This window comes from Cavia porcellus, unplaced genomic scaffold (genome assembly GCF_034190915.1).
Source record: "Cavia porcellus strain 051 isolate PalLab524CR breed Dunkin Hartley unplaced genomic scaffold, mCavPor4.1 scaffold_24, whole genome shotgun sequence".
In the NCBI taxonomy this organism is placed as follows: Eukaryota; Metazoa; Chordata; class Mammalia; order Rodentia; family Caviidae; genus Cavia; species Cavia porcellus.
Window position 1 is genome coordinate 35,480,794 of NW_026947507.1, and position 23,609 is coordinate 35,504,402.

Consider the following 23,609-nt stretch of genomic DNA (forward strand, 5'->3'; position numbering starts at 1 on the left):
TTAGGATTCTGGTCTGAACCATTTCAAATATCAGAATATCTTAGGTGGGCATGGTGGTGCATGTAGTCTCAGCACCCTGGGAAGCTGAGGCAAAAGGTTCTCAAGCTGGAACCCAGCCTAGGCAACTTAGCAGTACCCTGTCTCAGAATTAAAAAATGAAATAGAGTAGGCCCTGGGTTTAATCCCCAATACTGGGGGAGGGATCAAAATATCTTGGGCTAACTAAAGTTCACATTTAGTGACCAACTACCATGTACCAGATGCTGTCAGCCTTATGGGTGTTTATATAATTCCCCTAAGTCCTGTGAGGCAGGTCCCGTAGTTATTACTGTCTTACAAATAAGGAAACAGAGGTGTCTGAGAGTTCGGTGCCTGTGGTTGTGCAGTGAGGCCACATGCAGTCCCAACAGTGAGTGGCCCCAGGGTGATGTTGTTCCTGCCATAGCCAGGGCCTGCCTGGCATGAGAAGCCACGTGTTCCATCATTTCTGATGCATCCAGCAAGCGCAAGGAGACCCTGTCACCTGCAGGTGCACTAGGAGTCACTGTACCCAGCCTGTTACTAATCTTTGCACTTCCCAGGGCAGCCTTCGTGGCAACCTCCGTCTTTTAGACCAAGATTCCGAGGCTCCCAAAAGCCAAGCCTCAGGCCGGAAGTCTAGCCAGGAAGTGGTGGAGGTGGCCAGGTTTTCTTTGGCAGAGGGCAGTGCCCCTGCCACCAGGGCACAGCTGTTTCCACATGACAGGAGTCGGTACAAGTCTTAATTAGACACCTCTAGTCCTGAAGTAGCCAGCACTGTGCCTCCCAGAGGCTGCTCCCCACCGCCACTGCCACCTCCACCACCACCACCAACGCAGGACCATTCCTTCAGTGAGGAGCCTATATAGCTTCCGCCTGGGCCTTGGCAGGCCTGGGGCGCAGCGGAGGTGTGGTGACGGGGGGTGACTGGGAGCTACACTACACTCATGGGATCTTCCGACTTTCTTATTCCACCCGGACTTTTTTCCTTTGTATTGAGGATTGAACCCAGGGCCTTCACTCTGAGCTACATCCCTAGCCTCTTTCTTTAACTTTCTTTCTTTCTTTGTTTTGTGAGACATGGTCTTGCTAAGTTAATAGTTACCCAAGATGTTCTTGAATTGAATTGCCCAGTTCTTGCAATCCTCCTGCCTCAGCCCCCAGAGTGCTAGAATTACAGGCGTGTGCTAGCATGCTCAGCCAGCCTCACTTTTCAAAATGTTTTTGTCATTTGTTAGATATTTAAATTATAAAACTTTTCAACAGTCTGGAAGTCATGAGGAAAAGAACTGAACATTCTCCCTTGTGATCTTCCTCCAGATCCCTCCAGATCGTCCTGATGTAAACTCTTATGCACTTCTAGATCCCGACTTAAACACACACACATAGAATCTTCTGCAATTATCTTGCCCTTAACAGAGAACCACATCACTGTTTCCTGTCAGCTCCTAGAGATTTACCCCCTTCCTTTCCACACTGTTTAGCATTCTGTCATTTTGATTCCCCCTCAGTTAATTTTTCAGCCACTCCCCACAGGTCTGTACTGATGGACGTTTAAGTTCGTTGAAGTTTTCATTCTCACTGGTAGTTCAGGCTGGCCTTGAACTCTCTGTGCTCCTGCTTCAGGCTTCTAAGTGCTGAGATTACAATCATGCACCACCATGCCTGGCTAATAAGTATCTTTAGATTGCCATCTTTATGAATTTAGGCACGTAGAATCCTAAAGGTAAAATTACATTCAAGTACCAACAATGTGCCATGGGTTAAGTCAGTGGTGAATTAAGCTACCTTTTAGTGTGGGCTGAGGAGAGGCAGCCGATAAGCAGCCGAATAAATCATTGTGCAGTGGGTGGATGGTAGAAGTGTTGGGGGCATTGGCAGGAGCAGGGAGGAGGGCAGGAATGGGATTACCAGTTCTTGTGAGATGGTCAGGGAAGGCCTCACTCGAATCAGAGTGGAGGAAACCAGCAGGAAGTGAGGGCGGGCACACAGCATGTAGCTGAGGAGAGCTCCCAGGCAGCAAATGCAGAGGCCCTGAGGTCAGCTTGGTCTGTCTGTGGGTGCCTAAGGATGGACAAGGGCAGTGTGGCTGGGGCCGGGTGAGCAAGGAGCAGGGGAGATGGTGTTAGCAGAGTGAAAGGACCAACATGTTGAGGACTTTGGATTTTACTGAGTCACATGCATTAAAGGATTTTGAACAAGGGGAGGTATAAATTTATTTGCATCATAAAAGATCAGCGCTGGTTGCTGTGGTTGGGGGCAAGGTTAAGAGCTAGGACTTTGGCCAATCCCAGGCCAAGATGAAGGCAGAAGCAGGACAGATTGCAGAGGTGGCTGGAGGGGAGAGGAAGCCATGTGGAGAGTACTCCTGCAGCACTGAGGACCAGCAGGCCCTGGAGGCTAGAGACCAGTTGCTCTGGGTACTGTGGGCCTCTGGCTAAGGCCCAAGAGGCAGCATGTTGACTGTCCCCAGTTTTCAGGCAAGTAGGGGCAGAGCAGGATAGTGAGAGAGTGGAGATCGTGTGTGTCTCTCTGTGTGTGTGTGTGTGTGTGTGTGTGTGTGTGTGTCTGTGTGTAAGATCGCCAAGGCGGTCCGCAGGTTTGCCTCCTCTGTGGTCACATTTGGTCATTTTCTAAACAAATAATGAGATGCTGGCCGGCAGGAATGGATCTGCAGCTTCAGTGTTTGAAAATGCTGGGACTCATTATCATAACAACAGTAGCTATAATAACAACCGTCAATGACGGTGATGAGTGATAATCAGGAGTCACATGTGGTTTTCCAGAAACGTGATCTTACTCAGTTCTGTCTCAGGGCATCATGATTAATAAAAGGCTATCCAAAGTAAATATATTTAAACTGATGTGGGAATTAATAAGACAAAATAGAAGTTAAGAAAGGGGGAACTAAGCTGGACAGGGACAGGAGTGAGCAGGTGGAGGTAAAAGTGACAAAAGTGTCCCACTGGCCCAGGAGTCTCTCAGAGTCACTGGGAGAGCTGTTAGAGTGAGGTGGCAAAGACTGGGCAACAAGGGTGCAGAGCAGGTCCTGGGGATGGCGATTAGGAGGGCACAGGCTGACCAGGGGTGTGGCGAGGGCATGGTGTGCCAGGGTATAGTCCACAAGGCTACAGAGACAGGGTCCAGAACAAGGGGCTGGGGGTTAGGAGGGTCATCTAAGTGTATGTTCCAGTCAACCAGAGTCGAGACCAGGAGCCTGAGGCTCTTCCCTCATCAGGAGCGCTGTCACCCCTACCTATGCGGCAGGTGCCAGCGCCTGCCCTTGGGATTGGCTTCCTGTTGGCCTCCATTCTGTGTGCATCCAACTCTCCAGTAAGGCAGAGGGGAGGCAGACGTGCTGTTCCCTCTGCATGGAATGGGCTTCTATGTGTCTATTGCACACACCTTGTAGGTCACAGCTAGTGCTCAGAGCAGGCTCAAGGCTCATTCTGGGGGCTCCCAAGGAAACTCCAGGTACAGGGGCTCATCACTGGCTCCTCCAGTGTTAAGGAAGCATAGATGATAAGGACTGAGTCTGCTGTTGAGGAGCCACTGAGGACAGTGCCTGTGCCCAGGGACACCGCGACGGTGGGGTCAGAGGCTCGGGGAGGTTGGCTATTTGTCGAAGAACTCCCAGCAGGAACCGCAAGGCTGAGATTGAAACCCAGGCAGAAGGCCAGAGGCTGAGTCTTTGAACTGCATGTTTATTCATGCTTCTCTTACATCTGTGCCCTCAGCTCCTTGTGGACAGAGACTTAGCCTTAAACCCTGTCTTGGGAATGAGTCAGTTGTGGTTTTCCCTGAACACTGAATGTCCCCTTGCCCAGGATCAGTACCCAGTAATGATGGCGAGTGACTTTGTTTCCTGCCCACTGCCTGTCCTTTCTGCCCGCCCTCTCGGACTTCCAGGACCATCATGCTACTGGGCGACCTTTCTGGCACTGGGGAAACTGATTTCCTTTTAAAGACACTGTTATTTATACGACTAGGAGGGAGCTAAGCTGGCCATTTAACCCAGTGCAGTGGCCCCTTACCGGGGATGGCAAGGCAAAGGAGGACCCCGGTCTCTGCCTTGTGTTTTGCGAAGCAATCCAAAGAAATGCATTTTCAGCATGGCCTGGTCTCTCTGGGAAGATTGCTGACTGCAACTGGCGATGGGTTACTTCTTAGCCTTGGCAGCCTGTTGCACATGGGGGCAGAGAGGGGAGCATGGTCATGTGGCTGGCCCGAGGAGACAGGTGCAGGGTAACCCTCTTCTTCCCCACTCCCCCTAGATTATCCTGAACTTCACGTCCATGGACCTGTACCGCAGCCGCTTGTGCTGGTACGACTATGTGGAGGTGCGAGACGGCTTCTGGAGGAAAGCACCCCTCCGAGGTAAAGGGGCCACTGCTCTCCTCACTCCCTGGTGCCTGATTCTTTTATTTATTTACCTACTTACTTAATTATTTATTTATTGAGATGAGGTTCCTTGTATAGTCCAGACTGACCTTGAACTCACAGTGCTCTTCCTGCCTCGCCTCCCTAGTGCTAGGATTACAGGCAGGGCCACCATACCTGGCTCTGATTTCTTCTTAGAATGGGACCCACAGTGGGACTTGGAGTCCTGGCGTAGTTTGTATTGGCTGACTCCTTCATTAGCTAGCAGAATGACTTACAGGCACGTCCTATTCCTGCTCTTGGCCTCCCTTAGAAGGTGGCCGTGGCTGCTGGCATACCGGAGAGTCAGAGTGACTGGAGAATGGACAGACTGTTTTGCGCATCCCCATGGCTCCGGGCTGTGCTCCTCACATGGTGATTTCAGAAGCTCCACATGCTCTGTCTGCGCAGCCATGTGTCTCCGTGCACATGGTGCAGCCTGGCTCAAAAGCAACTCACACCTGCCAGGGTGACTTACTTCAGGGGCTTCACACCTGGCCCGTCCAACCCTGTGCACTGGATACTTTGTCTTGGCTGTGTGTGTGAGTGGTGGGCGGGGCAGGGAGGAAGCAGGGCTAAGTGGGTCAAACCCACACAACACAGAAGCCCCTGTCGCAGACATGGAATTGGGGCAGGGCACATCCCGTCACTAGGGCACGCCTGCATTGGGCCAGAGGAGCCATGGATCCTTCTCCCAGCTGGACATTATCCTAAGGATCTCAGGGTTGTCCAGTAGTCTGCTCCACAACCTGTGCAGGAAGTGGGGCGGGTTCCTGCAAGCCTCACGTGTCCATGCCCCACCAGTGTCTGATAGTCCAGTAGTTGCCTTAGTCACTCAGAACAGCTGTCATTACACTTCCTCTGCACCTTGGTTGTGTCTCCAAGATACAGTTTCTTGCTGGTAACTCACATTTCCAGGCCAGCACCCTCTGTTCCTTGCCGAAAGTTGGGAAACAGTCTTATTAGAAACACACAAATCATTCCCAGTCAATGCCTGGTGCCGAGAATTCCACAGACTGCCAGCCAGCCTTGCTGCGCATGCTGGATTTTGTTTTCTGACTTAGTCCTTTGATTCTGAAGTTTGCTGAGGGTCTTGGGCCTCGCCTGCATTTGATAAGGAAGACTTCCCTAGGAGAGCAGGGCAGTGTGCAGAGAGAGCTCTGTCGCTTTCATCATTATTTCTTTGCTTGGAGACCAAATAAGAAAAGGTCAGTAATGATGGTAGTGTGTTTTTAAAAGGACAGTGAAACATATGCAGTCAGATATGATCAGGACCCATCTTTCCCCACAGACACACACTTGCGTCCTTTCCCTATTCTCAGCCAAGCTGGATCTTGGAAGAGCTAGGAGCCAGTCAGTCGGTGCATGGTCTTAGGAATGTGTGTAGCAGGATGGCTGCAGGCCAGGACTGAGCCCTGCGCTCCCTGGAGATGCTGGGGCTGCTTTGCGACAGTGTAGGGCTCAGAGCTCCTCTGTCCATGCACCTGTAGGCCGGTTCTGCGGGGGCAAACTCCCTGAGCCCATCGTGTCCACCGACAGCCGACTCTGGGTTGAATTCCGCAGCAGCAGCAACTGGGTTGGAAAAGGCTTTTTTGCTGTCTATGAAGGTACCGAGAAAGGGGAGGGGCTCAGATGGGAGGTCCCCTGGGTATCTCAGAATCCCTCTTCCTGCCACTCAAGGGGGCATAATTGTGGGTTCTCCAGGGAGCAAGCAGGGGCAGGTGGGATTGGCAGGGTGGGCAGTGGAGACACATGGGAAAGGCTGGCAAAGCCAACAAGGAGCTCTCAAGCAGGATGGCATGTGCTGACTGCTTTTCCCACTGCACTCTGTGTCCCCACAGCCATCTGTGGGGGGGATGTGAAAAAGGATAATGGCCATATCCAGTCGCCCAATTACCCAGATGACTACCGGCCCAGCAAGGTGTGCATCTGGCGGATCCAGGTGTCCGAGGGCTTCCACGTGGGTCTCACATTCCAGTCCTTCGAGGTAGGCAGAGATGCTGGGACCTGACCCTTGAGCCCTCCCTCCCACTCTGGGACAGCCTACCTCTGTGGCCTCTGGGAACCACCAAGGTTCCTTCCCCTGACCCAGCCCCTGTCCCCTAGATCGAGCGCCACGACAGCTGTGCCTATGACTATCTGGAGGTACGCGATGGCCACAGCGAGACCAGCACCCTCATTGGGCGGTACTGTGGCTACGAGAAGCCCGATGACATCAAGAGCACATCCAGCCGCCTCTGGCTCAAGTTCGTCTCTGATGGTTCCATTAACAAGGCTGGCTTCGCAGTCAACTTTTTCAAAGGTGCCCCTTTTGTGGCCAGCCCATCCCTTCCTCTGTCCCTCTGTCCCTCCCTCCCTCCTTCCTTCCTTCCTTCTCCATTTACTCATTCAACACAGAGGTTCTGTGAAGGGTATGAGTGTGTGTGTGTGTGTTGGGGGGGAGATGCTGGGGCCCTGCCCTTAAGGAGCTGAGGGTAGACTGGGGGGCAAAGTCTAACCCCAATGGGGAGTAGAGGCTGTACGAGCTCTGGGGACATCAGGCAGAGTGGGGTTTTTTGCCTTAGGTCCTCCTCTGTAAAATGAGTGCACTCACACTGCCCCCACCACAGCCTTTGTGGAAAAATTGAAAGAGAAACGGCAGATGAGATGGTGGCCACCAGCCAGCCTGGGTGCCCAGAAGGAAGGTCCTGTGGGTCCACTTGTGGGGTTCTGAGCAGCCTCGGGAAATGGGGGGCTCAGAGCTAGGCAGACATGTGACACTTACAGCTGACTGTTCCCAGGGGCAGGGCTAGGGGTGGTAGCAGGAAGCTCCAGCAGGGGCAAGCAGAGGACAAGGCCTGGCCTGGGGTCTGTGACCCCCTTTCTCCTGCAGAGGTGGATGAGTGCTCCCGGCCTAACCGTGGGGGCTGTGAGCAGCGGTGTCTGAACACCCTGGGCAGCTACAAGTGCAGCTGCGACCCTGGATATGAGCTGGCCCCGGACAAGCGCCGCTGCGAGGGTAAGTGCCCCCAGACCACCCCTGGGCCCTGTTCCTCTCTGGGTGCCCTTGGAAGGACCCCTTCCCAGGGAAACTGAAACTGCACCCTCGCACTGTTCCTAACTCGTAAGAAGTGCGCTTTTGATTGCAGCCCCAGAACACTGGTCCTGGTGTGATACACTCTGGCTTTGGGGTTTTTATTCCTTCTCTTTAGTTAATGCTGATCTTGATTTGCTAATTGATATCAGCACCTACCAGAAGATAACGATCCACAGTTTGCAAACCATTGTTCTCAGCTGAATCTCAGCACTCTGTGCATGTCCTCAGGGTGCCAGCGGTCACACTTTAGGCTGCTGACTCCAGCTCAAGTGGTCTTGCTATGTCTCTGAACAGTCCCTTTGCGTGCTTCCCAGAACCCCTCCCTCTGCCCCCCGCCCATGCTCCTCTGCTCTGCAGAGTCCTGTCCTGTTCTCCAGCAGAGGAGGTAGAAGTGGCCACATGTGTGTCCCCTCAGCTCCTCTACTTGCTCTTCCAGGCCATCTCTGGAGCCCCCTCCCATCTGTCCCAAGCCCCTGGGTGAGGCAGTCACAGATTCCCATCTCCTCACCAAGTGCCAGCACGGGATCAGGCCCCTCCTAACTACAGTGGTGAATCCCTGTGGGTGATGCCACCTCCCTTGTCCCCCCCAGCTGCCTGTGGTGGCTTCCTCACCAAGCTCAATGGCTCCATCACCAGCCCCGGCTGGCCCAAGGAGTACCCACCGAACAAAAACTGCATCTGGCAGCTGGTGGCCCCCACCCAGTACCGCATCTCCTTGCAGTTTGACTTTTTCGAGACAGAGGGCAATGATGTAAGTGCACCCCAACCCCAGGGCTGAGGGTAGAGATGTGGGGCGCAGGGGCCCAGCTCTATGCCTGCCTCCAGCCCTCCGGAAGAGATCAAGCGGAAAGGCTTTGTGAATGTAGAGTAGGGTGCTGCTCCCAATTCAGGGAGGCATGGGAGATGGAGGGAGGGGGCGCTGGAACGAGCACATGGCAGGTAGGAATGAAGGACATCAAGTCATAGCCCTTGAAGTGATAAGGGGTGTGAGGCCGATGTCGGGTTGTGGGGAGCACCAAGGAGCACCCAGTGGGGGAGTGGATAAGGAAAGGCTGAAGGATCAGCAGGATGGGGGCTTCTCCAGGGTGGAAATGGTCAGAGGAGGCTTCCGGGAAGAGGCTGCAGAGCTGGGGCCCTTGCAGGTGTGCAAGTACGACTTCGTGGAGGTGCGAAGTGGGCTCACTGCCGACTCCAAGCTGCATGGCAAGTTCTGCGGCTCTGAGAAGCCCGAGGTCATCACCTCCCAGTACAACAACATGCGTGTGGAGTTCAAGTCCGACAATACCGTGTCCAAAAAGGGTTTCAAGGCCCACTTTTTCTCAGGTATCCCTGGACTGCCTAGCTTCCAGCCCTGCCTCCTCTTGGAGAATAGGGCTTCCCTTACCCCCATCCCAGCACTCCAGCCTTTCCTGTGCCCAGCTTGTCCCCTGCCCCCTACACAGACCAGCCCCACCTGTGTCTCAGTCCTATTACTCTGAAAAGGACAGACAGACACAGGTAGGGAAGAAGGGGAGGATGTTCCAGGTAGCAGGATCCTGCGGCCAAGGCCCAGGAAGAGACAAATCTTGGGAACAGGTTGTTCAGTTTGGCTGAGGACATAGGGCAGATGGGGAGGAGGAAACCATTTGCCTTGGACCATGTTGGGCAGATTATCTGGCAGCCATCTGATCTCCAGGCAGACCCTGGAGAGGTTCAGGGCTTCCAAAAAGCGGGGCCATCTCCCTCCCACAGATACTAAAGCTTTTCCTTGCTCACGGGGGACTCAGCTGCTTTCCACCTCATGGGCTCAGAGCTGATCCACAGAAGGTTGGAGTTTCAGTCCTTTGGCCTCCCGTGACTCTCACTGGGTGTTCTAAATTGTAGTCAGATACACGCACACCCCGTGAAGCCTCTGAGAGCAGCATCCCACAAGACCTGTTCCCTTTTCTTTTGGCTGGGATTAGGCCCAACAAGCTTGGGTCCTTCAGAAGCAAAAGGGCTCGAGACTCAGGTAGTGAAGGGCAGGAGCCCTCTGGAGTGGAGCGTGGAGAGAGCAGGTGGTTTTGTGGCCCAGGGACCCACATCCCTGACTCCTGATGTGCTGGGCATAGGTTGGACAGGAAGCCTAGGGCCACATTCTTGCTGCCTCCCTTCTCCCCTCTGCACCCGGAATCCTGCATCCTCCAGTCCCCTCTGTGGCCACCCTGCACCCCTGCCTTCCCCACCTGGATGCCATGCACCTGCCCTTGGGCTCTGGTTCCCTGCTTGACACTGCCAGCTACTCTGCTTGGCTTAAAGAGCTTTTTCCCTACATCTTGATGTGATGCCAATCTCTTCCTGCCCTCGGCACCCCCAAAATCCTGCAGGGTGCTCACCAGAGGGCTGAGGGCATATAACACCTGCTCAGAGTGGGCTCTGCCTCGGGAACCATTACCTGCTTACTCTTGTCTCTTCCTGCTCTTCTGTTGCTCCAGTCTTGGAGGGGGCAGGGGACCAACACCGATCTGTCAGGTCTGGAGTTATTACCCCATCCCCCACAACTGCACGACATGGTGCCCACCCCACACTTGGCCCTGCATAAAACACACGCGCACACAGGTGCATTCACTTGTGCACTCACACACGCACACACATGCATTGCCCTGTTGCACAAGAAGCCTGCAGAGGACCCTCACCGATGGGCATCAAGGTTCAGCCTTGGGCCTGGGGCTTTTGACCTGGGCCCTCCAGAAGGGGGGCTGTTTGGACTTTTGGGACACCCATCGAGGAGACCCTAAGCCAAGAAGGAGAAGCAAGAGCCTGAAGACCTTCAGTCTGACCCCAGCACCTCCGGGGCATTTGGGCACTGTAGGGTGAGTGCCATCTCCTTGTGGGACCCACAGCCATCTCCCCCTGTCCCTGCCCCTCCTGCCACTTGTTCCCTGGCACTGAGGTGGGTCTGCCCACTCCCCTGCCCATGTCAGAACTTCTTCTCTGGGCTCTGAGGCAACCTCAGGCCTGGCCGTCTCTCCCCCACCCCTGCAGCCATACACAAATCCATTCACTCATACGTTCTGTGAGTATTTCACCCCTACTGTGTGTCAGACATTGGTTGAGGTATTTGGGGTGAGGAAATTAGGGGGTCAGACATGTTAGGGACATCTTTGTCCAGCCCATGAACTACAGCTTCCAGTAGAGTCCCAGAGGATGTCCTTAGTGAACCCCAGGACTGGCCATAGCCTACCCCTCACCCCACATTTCCCACAGGCTAATACAAAGGGCAAAGGTAGCTCCCTTAGGCCCTCAGCAGACTCCCCTCTGCAGAACAGAAAAGGATCCCTTGGGAGGGGACCCAGGGACTCCACCTCTCAGGCCCAAGTTCCTCCAGGGCCAGCAAGTCTGGCCCTCCTGAACAGGGCTGGGGTGAGCAGGGCTTCTGAGAGGCAGTGCTCTAGCTTAGGTCTTCTGCTGAGGGAGACCGGGAGCAGGGTCCCTTGCCACAGACCAGGGACACCTGGCCAGTCCAATGCCAGCAGGCATTTTTCCACTTTGGGGTTTATCTCCAGAATTCTGAGTGTCTGATGAGCTCCCCACACTTCCCCTGTGTGCCTGCCTCTCTGCCAGGCATGTAGTCCCCAAAGTGACCACAGACAAATCTGAGAATATGTGGCTTAGACATGCTGTGACCATGTTCTTCTCCATGTGTCAGTGCACATGTGTATGTATGTATGCATATAAATGTGTGTGTATGTGTATGACTGTATGCATGTGGGTGTATATGCATGTGAGTGTGTATGTGAGTGTGCATGGGTATATATGAGTGTATGCATGTGTGTATGCATGTGAGTGTGTATGCATGTGAATGTATACATATACAAGTGTATGCATAGGAGTGTGTATGGTGTGCATATGCATATGAGTGTGTTTGTGGGTGTGTGAGCAGATCCATGTGTGAGTGAGCTGCTAGTGAGCTTGGTATCTGCATCTGTGTGCATGTTTGTGTGTGTATGTGTCTACTTCTGGCTCCCAGCACTTGCGTGTACATCTCGCCATGTTCGTCTGTGCCTGCCTGAGTTTCTGCCTGTGTAATCATCCCTATGTGTATGAAGAAGTAGGTCACAAGTATCTCCCATGTGCACGTGGGCACAGGTGGACAGACGGTAGTACATATGTGTGGCTCCATCTCCAGTCGGCACCTATATGGCTCATTGTGGATGTGTGTCTGTCTGTCTCTGTGTGGTGTGTTTGTCTGTCACCAAGTCTGGACTACAATCCACACGTGGACGGGGTTGTACAGGAGCCTGCCCATGTGCATTTGTGTGAGCACGAGGGTGTGTGTTGCACACTCTGTAGATGCAGCTGCCTTCTGGGGGCAGGAGCAGAGTTCTCACCCAGCCCTCTGCACACATTGCTCACTCTGCCATCAACTTCCCGTTTCTCTGGCCCTAGTGTGCACACCCCAGCCATGCTGCCCCTTCAGGTCTCCTTTTGAGCAGGCTCAGTCTCCGTCCCTGTGCTGCGCCTCCTGCCACCTGCTAACCTAGCCCTCTGTTACCTGGCTGCTGGACGTGGCTGTGCTGCATGTGTGGCCGCCTGCCCTCCCGCCCTGCCCCTTCCTCAGGCCCCGGTGTGGTTTTCACCAAGTGCCCTCCCTGGTCCCTGTCCTCCACCCCCACCCCTTGGTCCCTTTTCTCCTTCTCTCTCTCTCGTTTCAGAAAAAAAGCCAGCTCTGCAGCCCCCTCGGGGACGCCCCCAGCAGCTCAAATACCGAGTGCAGAAAAGAAACCGGACCCCCCAGTGAGGCCTACCGGCCCCCAGACCCTTCGTTACTCAGGAAGCTCACCTCGGACAGTGGGCTGGGGCCCTCAGAGCCCCCCCGCCCCCCACCTCTGCTCTGCCGGGCGGCCCCTCCTCTGGCCACACAGAACTGGTGCTCTCCTCTCCTCCCCTGTCCCCCTCAGCCGACAGGGGCACCTCCCCCTCCCCATTTTGATGGTGTCTGTGACATTTCCTGTTGTGAAGTAAAGAGGGACCCCTGCGTCCTGCTCCTTTCTCTTGCAGTCTGCTTGTCCGTGTGTCTGTTTTTCCACTTGTCCGTCTGTCCAGTAAGCAGGTAATGGTAGAGGTCCCTGTGCTGATCAGCGCCAGACCCCTGCCTTCCCTCCACCCACTCCTTCCTTCTCTCCCCACAGCTGGGCTTCTCTCAGCTGGCTCCGCTTGATGCAGTTTTGCTGGGGACCCTGTCATTGCCTTGGCTCCCACTCCCTGTCCGGTCCCCTGGCTGTTGCTGGCTCCTGTGCTCTGCCAATAGGAGGAAGCCCAGCCAGGCCCCCCACTTCCCCTGGGGCCGGCAGCCCTCAGTCCCAGCAGAGCCCGCCTAGACTCCTTGCCTTGTTGCCTCCTGCAGACAAGGACGAATGCTCCAAGGACAACGGCGGCTGCCAGCAGGACTGCGTTAACACTTTCGGCAGCTATGAGTGTCAGTGCCGCAGTGGCTTCGTCCTCCACGACAACAAACACGACTGCAAAGAGGGTAAGGGCTGCACAGAGACCAAGGCTGATGGTGTGCACCCTGGGCTTGCAGGACTTCCTGCTGTGGTAGGTGGACATTAGGACATGAGCTTGAACTGTCCTCACCAGCCAGTGACTTTGAGGGGAACATGGTCCACTTTGCACCTGCAGCACAGACTCCTTTGCTTTCTGCCAAGGCAGGGAGGAGCTTACCACCGCCCCAGAGCCCCTTTCCAGGCTCTTCTGGAGATTAGTGCGTCATAAAACAGTGTCCCAGCTCTTTCTCACCCAGCACGCAGGCCAGATGAGATAGTGGCTGAAAGCACAGATGCCGCTTGAGGTTTCCCAAGTGTGATCCACAGAGCACCCACAACTTTTAGCTAGAAGGGGTCTTGCTTTGAGGCTGGATTCACTGCGTTCTACCTCTGGAAAGGGATCTCGATGGAAAGCAGTGCTTTGATAAAGAGCAGCGTCCAGACAGCCAGGAAGAGTGTGAACATGCGGGAAAGGAACCCTGTTCATCTGCTTTTCTCCTGGATCCCTTAACAAGCACGCACAGTCCCTCACTGGGTGTAGGATAATAACAGATCTCCTGACTTCTGCAGAGGAGTTCTGTACTAGAGTTAAGAGAGGAGACGCCCAGTGCCAGGGATATTATGGCCTTGCTGGGGAGAAACATGGGTGTGTGTGCAAGGGAAGCAGTGAACAGGGAGGCCAAGTAGGGTGGGAAGGGCAGAGTGGCCATGTGAAATGTGCTTGGGCAATGGAAACAGCCCACAGCTCAGCCGAGGAGATAGGAGGCTGGGTGGCCTCCACAGGGGACCTGAGAGGGCCTGCTCTGGGCCCTCAAGGCTGTCTGTGTGCCTGGCAAGGTTCTGACTCTAGGCCCTTCTGTGTGGCATGCATTCTGCAAACCTCTTTGCCTCTGGCTCCACTGCACACTGGCTGCCCACTACCCTCAGAGGGACCTGCCAGAAAACGCAATCCTCATGAGTGAATTTTGAATTTGCATTTGAGAGGCCACACTTGTTCCAAGGCAGAAGTCACACTGCTATGGGTTCAGGATCCCTGAGTACTGAGAATATGGTGACAACCAGCTTTATGCAGGTTGGCTGGGAAGGACAGGAGAAAAGAGGGGCCGTAGCTGGAGGAGGAAGCTCAGGCAAGAGCCACTTGAGGCTGCCCTGAGGTTTGTGGGCTCAGGCTGGGAGGGAGGGACAGTGCATCTTTAGCTGTGTGAGGGTTCCTTGGCTGTGGGCGGCTTCCAGAGGGACAATCTGTCCATACAAGGGGGAGGACATCTTCTCTAAGGACAGGATAGGAGAGGAGGAGAGGCAGGGAAGGCTCCTACATGAGGACAGGTGGGCTGCCGCTGAGTTAAGAAGGGCTTGAGCTGGAGGAGGACTGCAGGTAGGAGTTGGCTGCGGGGGAGCGGAGAAACAGAGCTAGCAAGGGACAGATCTGAAAAGTGTCCTGGTGGCTTGCAGGCCCTGGTGAGGTTGGACTGCACAGATGGAGTTTCCTATGGCTCAAGGACAGTGTAAAGGAGAACCAAGGAATAGGGGTTGTCACTGAGCAGTTGGGTGATCAGTAGTGTTGTCCAGCTGGAGAGAAAAGTCAGTAAGCCTGCCCTGGAGGAAATAGTTGTCCCTCTGAGTCCATGGGTTCTGTCCCTGTGGCCCAGCCACCCTCAGATTGGAAGGGTTAGGCCTACAGTGATTTGCCTGTATGGAAAATGTGCAGACTTCTTGACATAATTCCCTAAACAACGCAGCATAACAACTATTTATATAGCATTTATAGTGTGCTAGGTGTTATGTAAGTAATGCAGAGACCATTTAAAGTAGACAGGAGGATGTGTGTAGGCTCTATGCAAATGCTATTCCATTTTATACAGAGGATTTGAGGACCCAAGGTTCTAGAATCCTCCCGAGGTCCAGGAACAAATGTATGGAGGGACATTGTCTATCCCCAGAGAAAACAGAAGGAACAAAACTGCAGAGGTCTCCTTAAAATGGAGTAACCATTGTCGAGAAAAAGGGAGATGTGCAAGGTGGCTGCACGGAGGGTGACGCATTGGTGGCAAGGCCCGGGTTGAGGTTGTGCAGAAGGGAGATGAGAAGTGACAGCTGAGGAGTTGGGACAGGGAGGCTGTGTGAGTTGGGCCAGCGCCTGTGTGTTGACATCACTCAGGATGGTGGCTGGGGTGCAGGGCAGGTGGACTGAGTAAAGAGCCAAAGTCCCCTGTGACTGTGGAGGCTACAGAAGCAACGAGTGACCAGCATCAGGATGCACAAAGGACCGTGGCTGGGGAGCTGTGAGAGGGCATGAGCGTGGGACATTGTTGATGTGCGGATTCCCATGGAAGACATGGTGTAGCCAGAGCCACGAGCAACCAGGGGCTGGGGTGGGACTGCTTCCATGGCTGTCACCCAACGGTCCTCTCTCAAAGCTTCTGTAGGATCAGGCGGTCACTTCCCCTGCCCCGCCCCCCCGACGTGAGTAACCTAGTGGAACAGGAATGGTGGCAGCCTTCAGCCCATATCATAAGTGGGGAGCAAGAGACAGGAGGAGCCTTCTCACAGGAGGCCTGAGAGCATGGGATCCCTGCCAATCCACTTCTGTTACTCTCGTCCCTACAGCTGGCTGTGACCACAAGGTGACATCCACCAGCGGCACTATCACCAGCCCCAACTGGCCTGACAAATATCCCAGCAAAAAGGAGTGCACGTGGGCCATCTCCAGCACCCCTGGGCACCGGGTTAAGCTGGTAAGGCACTCGCTCACCAGCCCACACGGGTACCGCTGCATCTCTTGCGTGTGGCTGCTGTTTTGTCATCAAAGCCTGCATGAGGTGTGAGTGCTGGCCACAGACAGGGTGACCTGGTGGAGCCCATGGGCCTGCCATCCCTCAGGACCCGTCGGTCTGGACAGAGGCCTCCTTTGCCAGAATACTTTGGGGATGACATTGCTGTCACTGCTCCCACATGCTGGGGTCCAGAGGTTTAGTCTGGGACCTCCCCATCACACCCAGCCACCTCTAACCTATGCTCCTTCCTTGCACCCTGCAGACCTTCGTGGAGATGGACATCGAGTCTCAGCCAGAGTGTGCTTATGACCACCTAGAGGTGTTTGATGGACGCGATGCCAAGGCTCCCGTCCTCGGCCGCTTCTGTGGCAGCAAAAAGCCCGAGCCCGTCCTGGCCACAGGCAACCGCATGTTCCTGCGCTTCTATTCTGACAACTCAGTACAGAGGAAGGGCTTCCAGGCCTCACACGCCACAGGTGAGGCCACCTCAGGCCAGTGCCCTGTGCTCATGCTATTCCTGGCTCTGGAGGCATCACTGGTCCTGGTCTAGGGCAGGGGTGGGGTTCACAGAGAGCGTAGGAAGGGCCAAAGAGACACATCCTTGTGGCTCTGGGAAGACACTGTGTTCTGATGACCAGGCTGGGGGCCCAGAGTCAGCGCTGGGTGGGCAGGAAAGGTCATGTTTAGGGCTGAAGTAGCAAAAAACTTCTGCTGGGGCTGTAGCTCAGTGGTAGAGTGCTTGTCTACAATGTAGAGGGTCCTGAGTTTGATACTAGCACCACGAAAATAGGGTGGGGTTGGGGGTGCTGTGATGTGTGGGGGAGGAGCAGGCTAGGGAACCTAGGGATGAATGGAAAGGGAATCCCTCAAAGTCCCCATGTGGCATGTAGGTCAGCGCATCTGCCTGCCCATACCTCAGCCCTAAAATGCCCTGGTTTATTTGCCACACAGATGTTTACTAATATGTTTTGGGTACAAGGCAGTGTTCTAAGTGCAAGTCACAAAAATGAGCCCAGCAGACAAAAACCCCCATATGTATTCATCTGTATATTCACCATATTCTCTCACTACTCAAGAGATAAAGGGGTGCACGGTGATCCCCAGGCATGAGCCCTCCCCATGGCCCACCTGGCAGCTCACAGTCCCACAGGACGATAAGGAAGCAGGGACCTTCACAGTGTGAGCCCAGACATGAGACAAGGGCCCGAGGACACACCCTGCCCCTGGCTTGGTGGGTGGGGGCTGGTCGAGTCACTCTGAGCCGGGGAGGAGACCACAGCTTGTGTGGCAATGAGTCACTTAATTTGGCCAGAGAGATAGGTCTTCGAGGACAGCAGTGCAGAGGAGCAGAAGGAGGCTGGAGCTGTGTCCTGAGAGGCTGGGATTCGCCCAAGGTTTCAGTCATCAGCCTCAGTCTCCCGCTGGGGCTGGAGCTACCGTCACGGATCTCCAGTGCTGATGGGTCCACAGCGTCCCGTCTTCCCCTTTAACTCTGTGCTGATAGCCTCCACAGGGGACAGGAGAGAGGCCAGAGGTCATCGAGAAGATAGTGGCCGCTCATGACCCTGTCCTATGTGCTGTCATTTGCCCTGCCCAGCACAAGGTCACAAACTAGAGGCCAAATGTCCATTGGCCCCGCAGACCTTAACATTTGGCCCACAGGTATTTTTTAGACATTTGAGCCAATACTCAAACTCAGGAGTTTTTACATAAAGCCTAGACATACAGCTTCTCTCTTGAAAATGGATGACACTCTGATGACAGGGGGCCACCTTCTTTCATGACAGTTGTCATCTGGAGCAAATGAGAAGTATTTTCTTCCTTCCTTCCTTCCTTCCTTCCTTCCTTCCTTCCTTTCTTCCTTCCTTCCTTCCTTTCTTTCTTTCTTTCTTTCTTTCTCTCTTTCTTTCTTTCTTTCTTTCATAAACTGGGAATCGAACTCACAACCTGCCCAGGCAGGTGCTATGCTACTGAGTTACATCTCCAGCCCAGAAAGGTCATTTTTCGACAAAGTGAGACTTCTCTTTGTTCAGGGCGCCCCACCATGGCATGCCCCAGCTTCTCCTCAGGCATCTCTAGAGGTGGTGCACCAAGCACTTTCTCTGCCAAGTGCTGGGCCGAGTCCCAGCCCACCCATTATCAACCACATGGCCTGCATCCTTAGTATCTGCCTCGCCATGGGGGTTCGGTATGGTGGGGCTTGGTGCCTGGCACGCAGTACTGCTCAGGGCTTAGCGACCCATCTTGTCGTCCGCTGCAGAATGTGGAGGCCAGGTGCGAGCAGATGTGAAGACCAAGGACCTCTACTCGCATGCCCAGTTTGGTGACAACAACTACCCTGGTGGGGTGGACTGTGAGTGGGTCATTGTGGCCGAGGAGGGCTACGGCGTGGAGCTTGTGTTCCAGACCTTTGAGGTGGAGGAAGAGACGGACTGTGGCTATGATTACATGGAGCTCTTCGACGGCTACGACAGCACAGCCCCCAGGCTGGGGCGCTACTGCGGCTCAGGGGTGAGTACCCTCCTGCCCCACAGCCCCCTGTTACCCTTCACCTCTCACCCCAGTCCTGAGACCCAGTGGCCCTAGAGGCCATGGGTGCAAATGGCAGCACATGCATGGCCTTCTACTGGAGCAGGGACACTTAGTCTGGTGGGTCCCTCAGTGGGGCTACACTGTGCTAGACCATCCCTAGCCAGGAAGCCAGCATCTGTTCTGGGCAGCACAGGGGTGCCTGTAGCCACTAGACGGGCTCTGCCCTGACCTGGGCCTGCTCAGAACCAGCTGGCTTGGGCCTGCAGAGCAGCTTGCATATGAGAAGAGGGGCAGAGTTGGCCCTGACTCCCTCAGCCCCTTAACCCTTTCCAAGGCCACTGCCAGGCCCTAGAGTGGGGGCTGAGCTGCTCTCCCCAATCCTGGCTGGGATATAAAATGCTTTCAGTGCCTCCTCTGCCAATTTCTCCCCCTTTGTGAGAGGCCAGCTTGTCCTGAAGCCACTGCCACTGCTGTCTCAGCAGGCAGCAGGCACACAGCTTGATGGGCTTTTTACCAAGGCCGTGGGCTAGCCCATGGTGGCCTTCTTTCCCCTCAGCAAGACCTTAATAGCCCCCCACCCCGCTTCTCTCTTATCCATTTTAAAATTCTGTGCTGTTATCCCCTCCCTGAACACAGATGCCTTTCAAACACACACCAACATTCCCATGCACGCTCTGACACACTCCCCTTCCCCCACCTCTATCACGGCAGCCTGGTGCTCCAGAAGTGGCTGAGCCTTGCAGCAGTAGTGGCAGCTGCTGGGCCCTGCATTGGTCGTGGCTCCCGTTGGGAGCAGAGCTTCAGTCTTGTGTGACCAGCTGGGCCAGTGTAGGGTGGGCAGTGGGAAGCCCATCCAGCCCCCCAGTCTGCCTGCCCAGCTGCTCTGCCATCCCCTAGCTACCAAGCCAGAGCCCCTCCTCACTCTGCCTCTCAATCCGAGTCACGTGCCAGATGGAATGTCTCCAGGGGGCTTTGTCCAGAGACCTCTCCCAGGCTGGGACCACAAGTACAGCTGCTGGAAATGGCTTCAAGGTTCTCAGGAATGATTCCTTCTGTGCCTGAAGAATCAGGGTATCATTGTGGGCTTGAGAAGCCATCTAGGAAGGTCATCGCCTGACATAGCCCAGCTCAGGACAGGCACAGGTTTAAAATAGTAGGCTGGTTCCAAACTGCAGCTCCCCTCACCCAGCCACCCCATTAAACTCCTAAGACTTGACCCCACTTTAGGGGGCTGGGGGAATCCGGTGAACATCAGAGAAGCCCCTGCCTTCCTAGAGCTGGGGTCTTGGGCAGGGAAGAGAAAAGCCCCAGTCTCTTCCCCTCTTCTTCATGCCTGTCTCTTTCTACTGCAGCCCCCCGAGGAGGTGTATTCGGCCGGGGACTCTGTCCTCGTGAAATTCCACTCAGATGACACCATCACCAAAAAAGGCTTCCACTTGCGCTACACCAGCACCAAATTCCAGGACACACTCCACAGCAGAAAGTGACACCTGCCCGGCACAGGGCAGGGATGGTGTCCCGCTTCTCTCAGTCACTTAGACTGGACAGAGTGGGTAGTGGGCAGAAGGTGACACATCATCCCTCACCCCCAGACACCAGGACCTGCAGGGCAGACGGGCCAGGTGAGGCTGTCCTCCGAGGTGAGGGAATTGGACTCCTCATAAGCCGCTTCCCTGTGATCCCCCGCCAGGGCGAGGGGCTAGGGCCAGGTAGCTGGAGCTTTCACTGAGACACTTGAAGTGACCAATCTTCCCTGGGGGCCTTGCTTGGTGGCAGGTGTCAGCAGCATCCTGCCACCTTCCCCACCATCTCTATACATTGTATTGTGTAGAGCCGGTGGCCCGTAATCTTCATTGTAATGTTCCTTTCCCACTCCTTCTCCAGCCTCTTTATTGTGACCCCACTTCTGTGTCTGGGGGCAGGAGTGTCGGTGCGTGTTCCCCAGGAGCCACCGTGGGGAGATAATAGGAGTGGGTGGAGAAACAAGACAGGGCTTCTCTCAGGCCCAATGGCTGGTCAGCCACACCACGGCACCCCAGCCAATAAACTGAAAGTGTTACAGCCAGTGAATGTCCTGTGCCAGATGTTGTCTGGGATGTGGGGGCTGGGTGTCTCCCTCCAGATGTGCAGGCTTGCTGGATGTCTGAGCTGGCGTGTGGCCAGGACACCTGGCTTTGCTGGCTGCCTTTCTCTCCCACAATTCTAGGACCCCTAAGGGTGTGATTTCACACTTGGGCGCCCACACACACACACACACAGAGCTGTACAGGGCACTTTGCTAGCCAGTCAAACCTTACATGCTGCTTATGGAAAGGGGGTAGAATATTCTATAATGAGCCTGTTTTCGGGGAGGGAAGGAGGAAGTATGGAAAAGGGGCTTGAGGTGCGTCTGTCCATCTGGCTTTTCTGTCTCTTCAGCTGAGGAAGAAGTGAGTGGGCTGTGTGTATGTCTGGCCAGGGAGCCCAGCAGGAGCCAGAAACCCAGCATGAGCCACCAGAGGTGCACTTGCCACCCCCAGTGCCTGCTCTCCTGATGCCAGACTCTGAGCACTGGCTCTGCGTGGGGACCAGAGCCAGATGCTTGCTAGGCAGCCACTGAGCAAACATTCCAACTCTGGCCCCTCTCCCCAGGCCACGTGAGGCTCTCCAGCCTCCTCCTTTCTATCATTGCCAGCAGTGAGACCCAGACTTGTGCCTCCCAAGGACCTCCCAGGGACGTGGAAAGAACCATACCCTGCTTCCTCTCTTCCAGGGAGGCTCTCCCTCCCCTTTTTGTGTCCCTGCCTGTCGCAGGGAAAGAGTAGAGAAAGGAAGGAGGACCAGAGAGCGGATGCCCTAGGCCTGACCTGGCCATGCTCAGATTCTGGAGCAAGCCAGGCATCCTGCCCAGCCCTGGCTCCCTGAGAGCCTGCAGTGGACCATGTGTCCTTTACCAGCCCCAAGCTCCTCCTTTTTGTGGGGACAGACGCTGTGTGGACTTGGAGATGTGCCTTCCGGGAGCAGAAGGCCACAGTGGACTCTGTTTGGGTTTCTGTATTCTGCCCTTTAAGCAGAAAGTCGTGGAGAACGGGAAGTGCAGGTGGGGCCTTCCTGTCCCGGGAAGCCAGCCTCCTCTCCTCCAGGCTGACTTGGCATTGGCTCCTCCACAGCAGAAATTGTAGGCAAGGACTGGAGCACTCCATATCAGCTCTCCAGGTCCTACCAAGGCTCCAACTCCACAGTCCCAGCTCAAATGGCACAGGCCTGAAGGAGCCAATAGCATAACCCTGACCAAGCCAAGGGGCTCCAGCCCACAGAGCATCTGCCCCTCTACTCCAACAGGGTCCTTTTGAACAGCAACACAGCAGCTAGAGGAGGCTGGGCAGCAGCCCGCAGAGCCTCTCCAAGCACATGTCCCAGGACTGCATTACCCATGCAGACTTGGACTTTGAGGACTCATGAACAAGTCTTCTGAACTTCTTGGGCCCATCTTCAGCACCCTCTGGGGGGGCCCAACAGGGGAAACTGGATGTCAATAGTAAAAGGCACAGAGCATCTGGGAGACCCAGATCCAAACTGACTCTCTGAGGAGGGCTTTGTGTAGATTGGGAGCAGTGTGCAGGCTCCCAAGCTACCCTGTGGGGTGGATGCAAATCTTGATGACCATTAAGCAGGTCTTTGTGGGAGGCCAGAGTGCCCTGTCATGGCCTGGAACAGGGGGATGGGCCTGTCTGGATGCCACCTTAGGCAGCAGGCAGCCCAATGCGTGGCTGATGGAGAGGGAAGACAGTGGGAAAGGGGAGGACAATGGGGGAGGCCAGGGAGTACCAGAAGAGGGCAAGACGGTGGGCAAAGACATGGAGGGCGTGGAACAGGGCACTCCTGTGGGTGGGGGTGGGAAATGCATCTTGGGATTTAGAAAATTACTATGTTGTCCAGCCCTTCCCACCCTTACCTTCTTGCTGCTTCAGGGCTCTGGACCAAGCCAACTCCAGGGCAGGTGACACCTTGCACAGCTGAGGGAGGCATGGAGACTCCTCCACCCATCCTCCAGCTCGAGGTCCCCTGCTTCCCCCAGTTGGGGGTACTAACTAGCTGTGGGAGGCTGGGCTAGAACTGCCTCAGCCCTGTGCTCTCCCCATGCAATGAGGCCAAGACAATACAGCCCACAGCACCTGGACATCTTTCTCGTGCCCGTCACTAGTCCTTAGCAATCAGGGGACTTGGCTCTACCACTGAGCTGTAGGATGCTGGCCAGGTGTCTCTTCCCTGGGCCTCTGCTCCCCAAACCTGCGCATCCCCAGCATTTTTCTAGCCACAACCATAGGCAAACAAGAAACCCCAATATGTGGGCTCTAGGGCAGCCAAGGTACAGGGAACTAGGCTGTCGAAGTGGCCAGGACCCTTGGGAGAGGTCCCACCTTCAAGACCCAACTGTTGACTCAATAGCCAAACCAGAAAAGTGAATCCCCAGCTCTCATCTTTAGTCCCTTTTTTAGCCCACAAAGTCACAAGCTTGACAGCAAACAGCCCATTTTGAACCCTTGCTGTATTGCTGGGTGGCCGTGTGACTCTGGATAAATCACTCACCCTCTTTGAACCTCAGGTTCTCCATCTGTAAACCTGGGATGATAGGAACATCCAGCATGGTTGTGAAGAAGACATGAGGTGACCTCTGAGGAGAGCTGGTCACCATGCCCTTCCAATAGCAGCCTCTTCATAAGGGGCCCGTTTTCCTTTCCTCTTTCCTCTATGAGACTCTTTTCTCTCCTGCACTGCACTGTTTCTAGGTGGTAAGGAATCCTCTGGGTACACTGGTTTCCAGCTCAGCACTGGCTGCTCCTGCCAGGGGGCAATGCTTACCCCAGAGCAAAGAGAAACTTGTGGGCAGCAAGGGACACATTTCTGGCCAGCTGGTAGCCTTTCTGGGCACCTCCCAAGTCACACCCTGTACTTGACAGTCCTTACGCACAAGGCTGATTCTGGAATCTGTGAAAAGATTTGCTGCTCCAGTTTTGCAAAAATAGTAGAGCCTCACTTGGAGAGCAAGGGAAGAGGGCAGCCAGATGTTGTCCCCAGGAACTGCAAGGCCCCTCGCCCAGCTCCCTGCCTACCAGCACAGCCATTCTGCTCCCTTCCCTCCCCTCCCCCATCCCAGAACATCTGGTTCCAATCTCCTCCAGATACTGGGGCCACACCCTTTTATGGCCAGTCACCTCAGCTTAGCTTCCGGAAGGCCTCTTCCATTTTGGGGAATGGGCCCTCTTCATCCCTTTCCTCAGGACCCCAGCTACCTCTTTGCCTAAT

At 54.9% G+C, this 23,609-nt stretch overlaps 1 protein-coding gene across 3 annotated transcripts in view; it reads left to right on the top strand.

The window, feature by feature from the left end:
• Bmp1 (bone morphogenetic protein 1) overlaps window positions 1-20,388 on the top strand; it is a 39,903-nt gene extending 19,515 nt beyond the window's left edge. For 2 of the 3 annotated variants that reach the window (XM_005008103.4, XM_005008104.4), the window contains 12 exons: window positions 4,293-4,395; window positions 5,928-6,044; window positions 6,279-6,424; window positions 6,544-6,739; window positions 7,310-7,435; window positions 8,104-8,264; window positions 8,656-8,836; window positions 12,879-13,004; window positions 15,625-15,752; window positions 16,054-16,267; window positions 18,052-18,302; window positions 19,676-20,388. In XM_005008103.4, coding sequence (XP_005008160.1) covers window positions 4,293-4,395; window positions 5,928-6,044; window positions 6,279-6,424; window positions 6,544-6,739; window positions 7,310-7,435; window positions 8,104-8,264; window positions 8,656-8,836; window positions 12,879-13,004; window positions 15,625-15,752; window positions 16,054-16,267; window positions 18,052-18,302; window positions 19,676-19,810 — 1,884 coding nt within the window. In that variant the 3' untranslated portion in view covers window positions 19,811-20,388. Of the gene's footprint in view, window positions 1-4,292; window positions 4,396-5,927; window positions 6,045-6,278; window positions 6,425-6,543; window positions 6,740-7,309; window positions 7,436-8,103; window positions 8,265-8,655; window positions 8,837-12,186; window positions 12,532-12,878; window positions 13,005-15,624; window positions 15,753-16,053; window positions 16,268-18,051; window positions 18,303-19,675 lie in introns of those variants that run through there. The other variant, XM_005008105.4, reaches the window with a different exon arrangement.
• The last annotated feature ends 3,221 nt before the right edge of the window (window positions 20,389-23,609 follow it).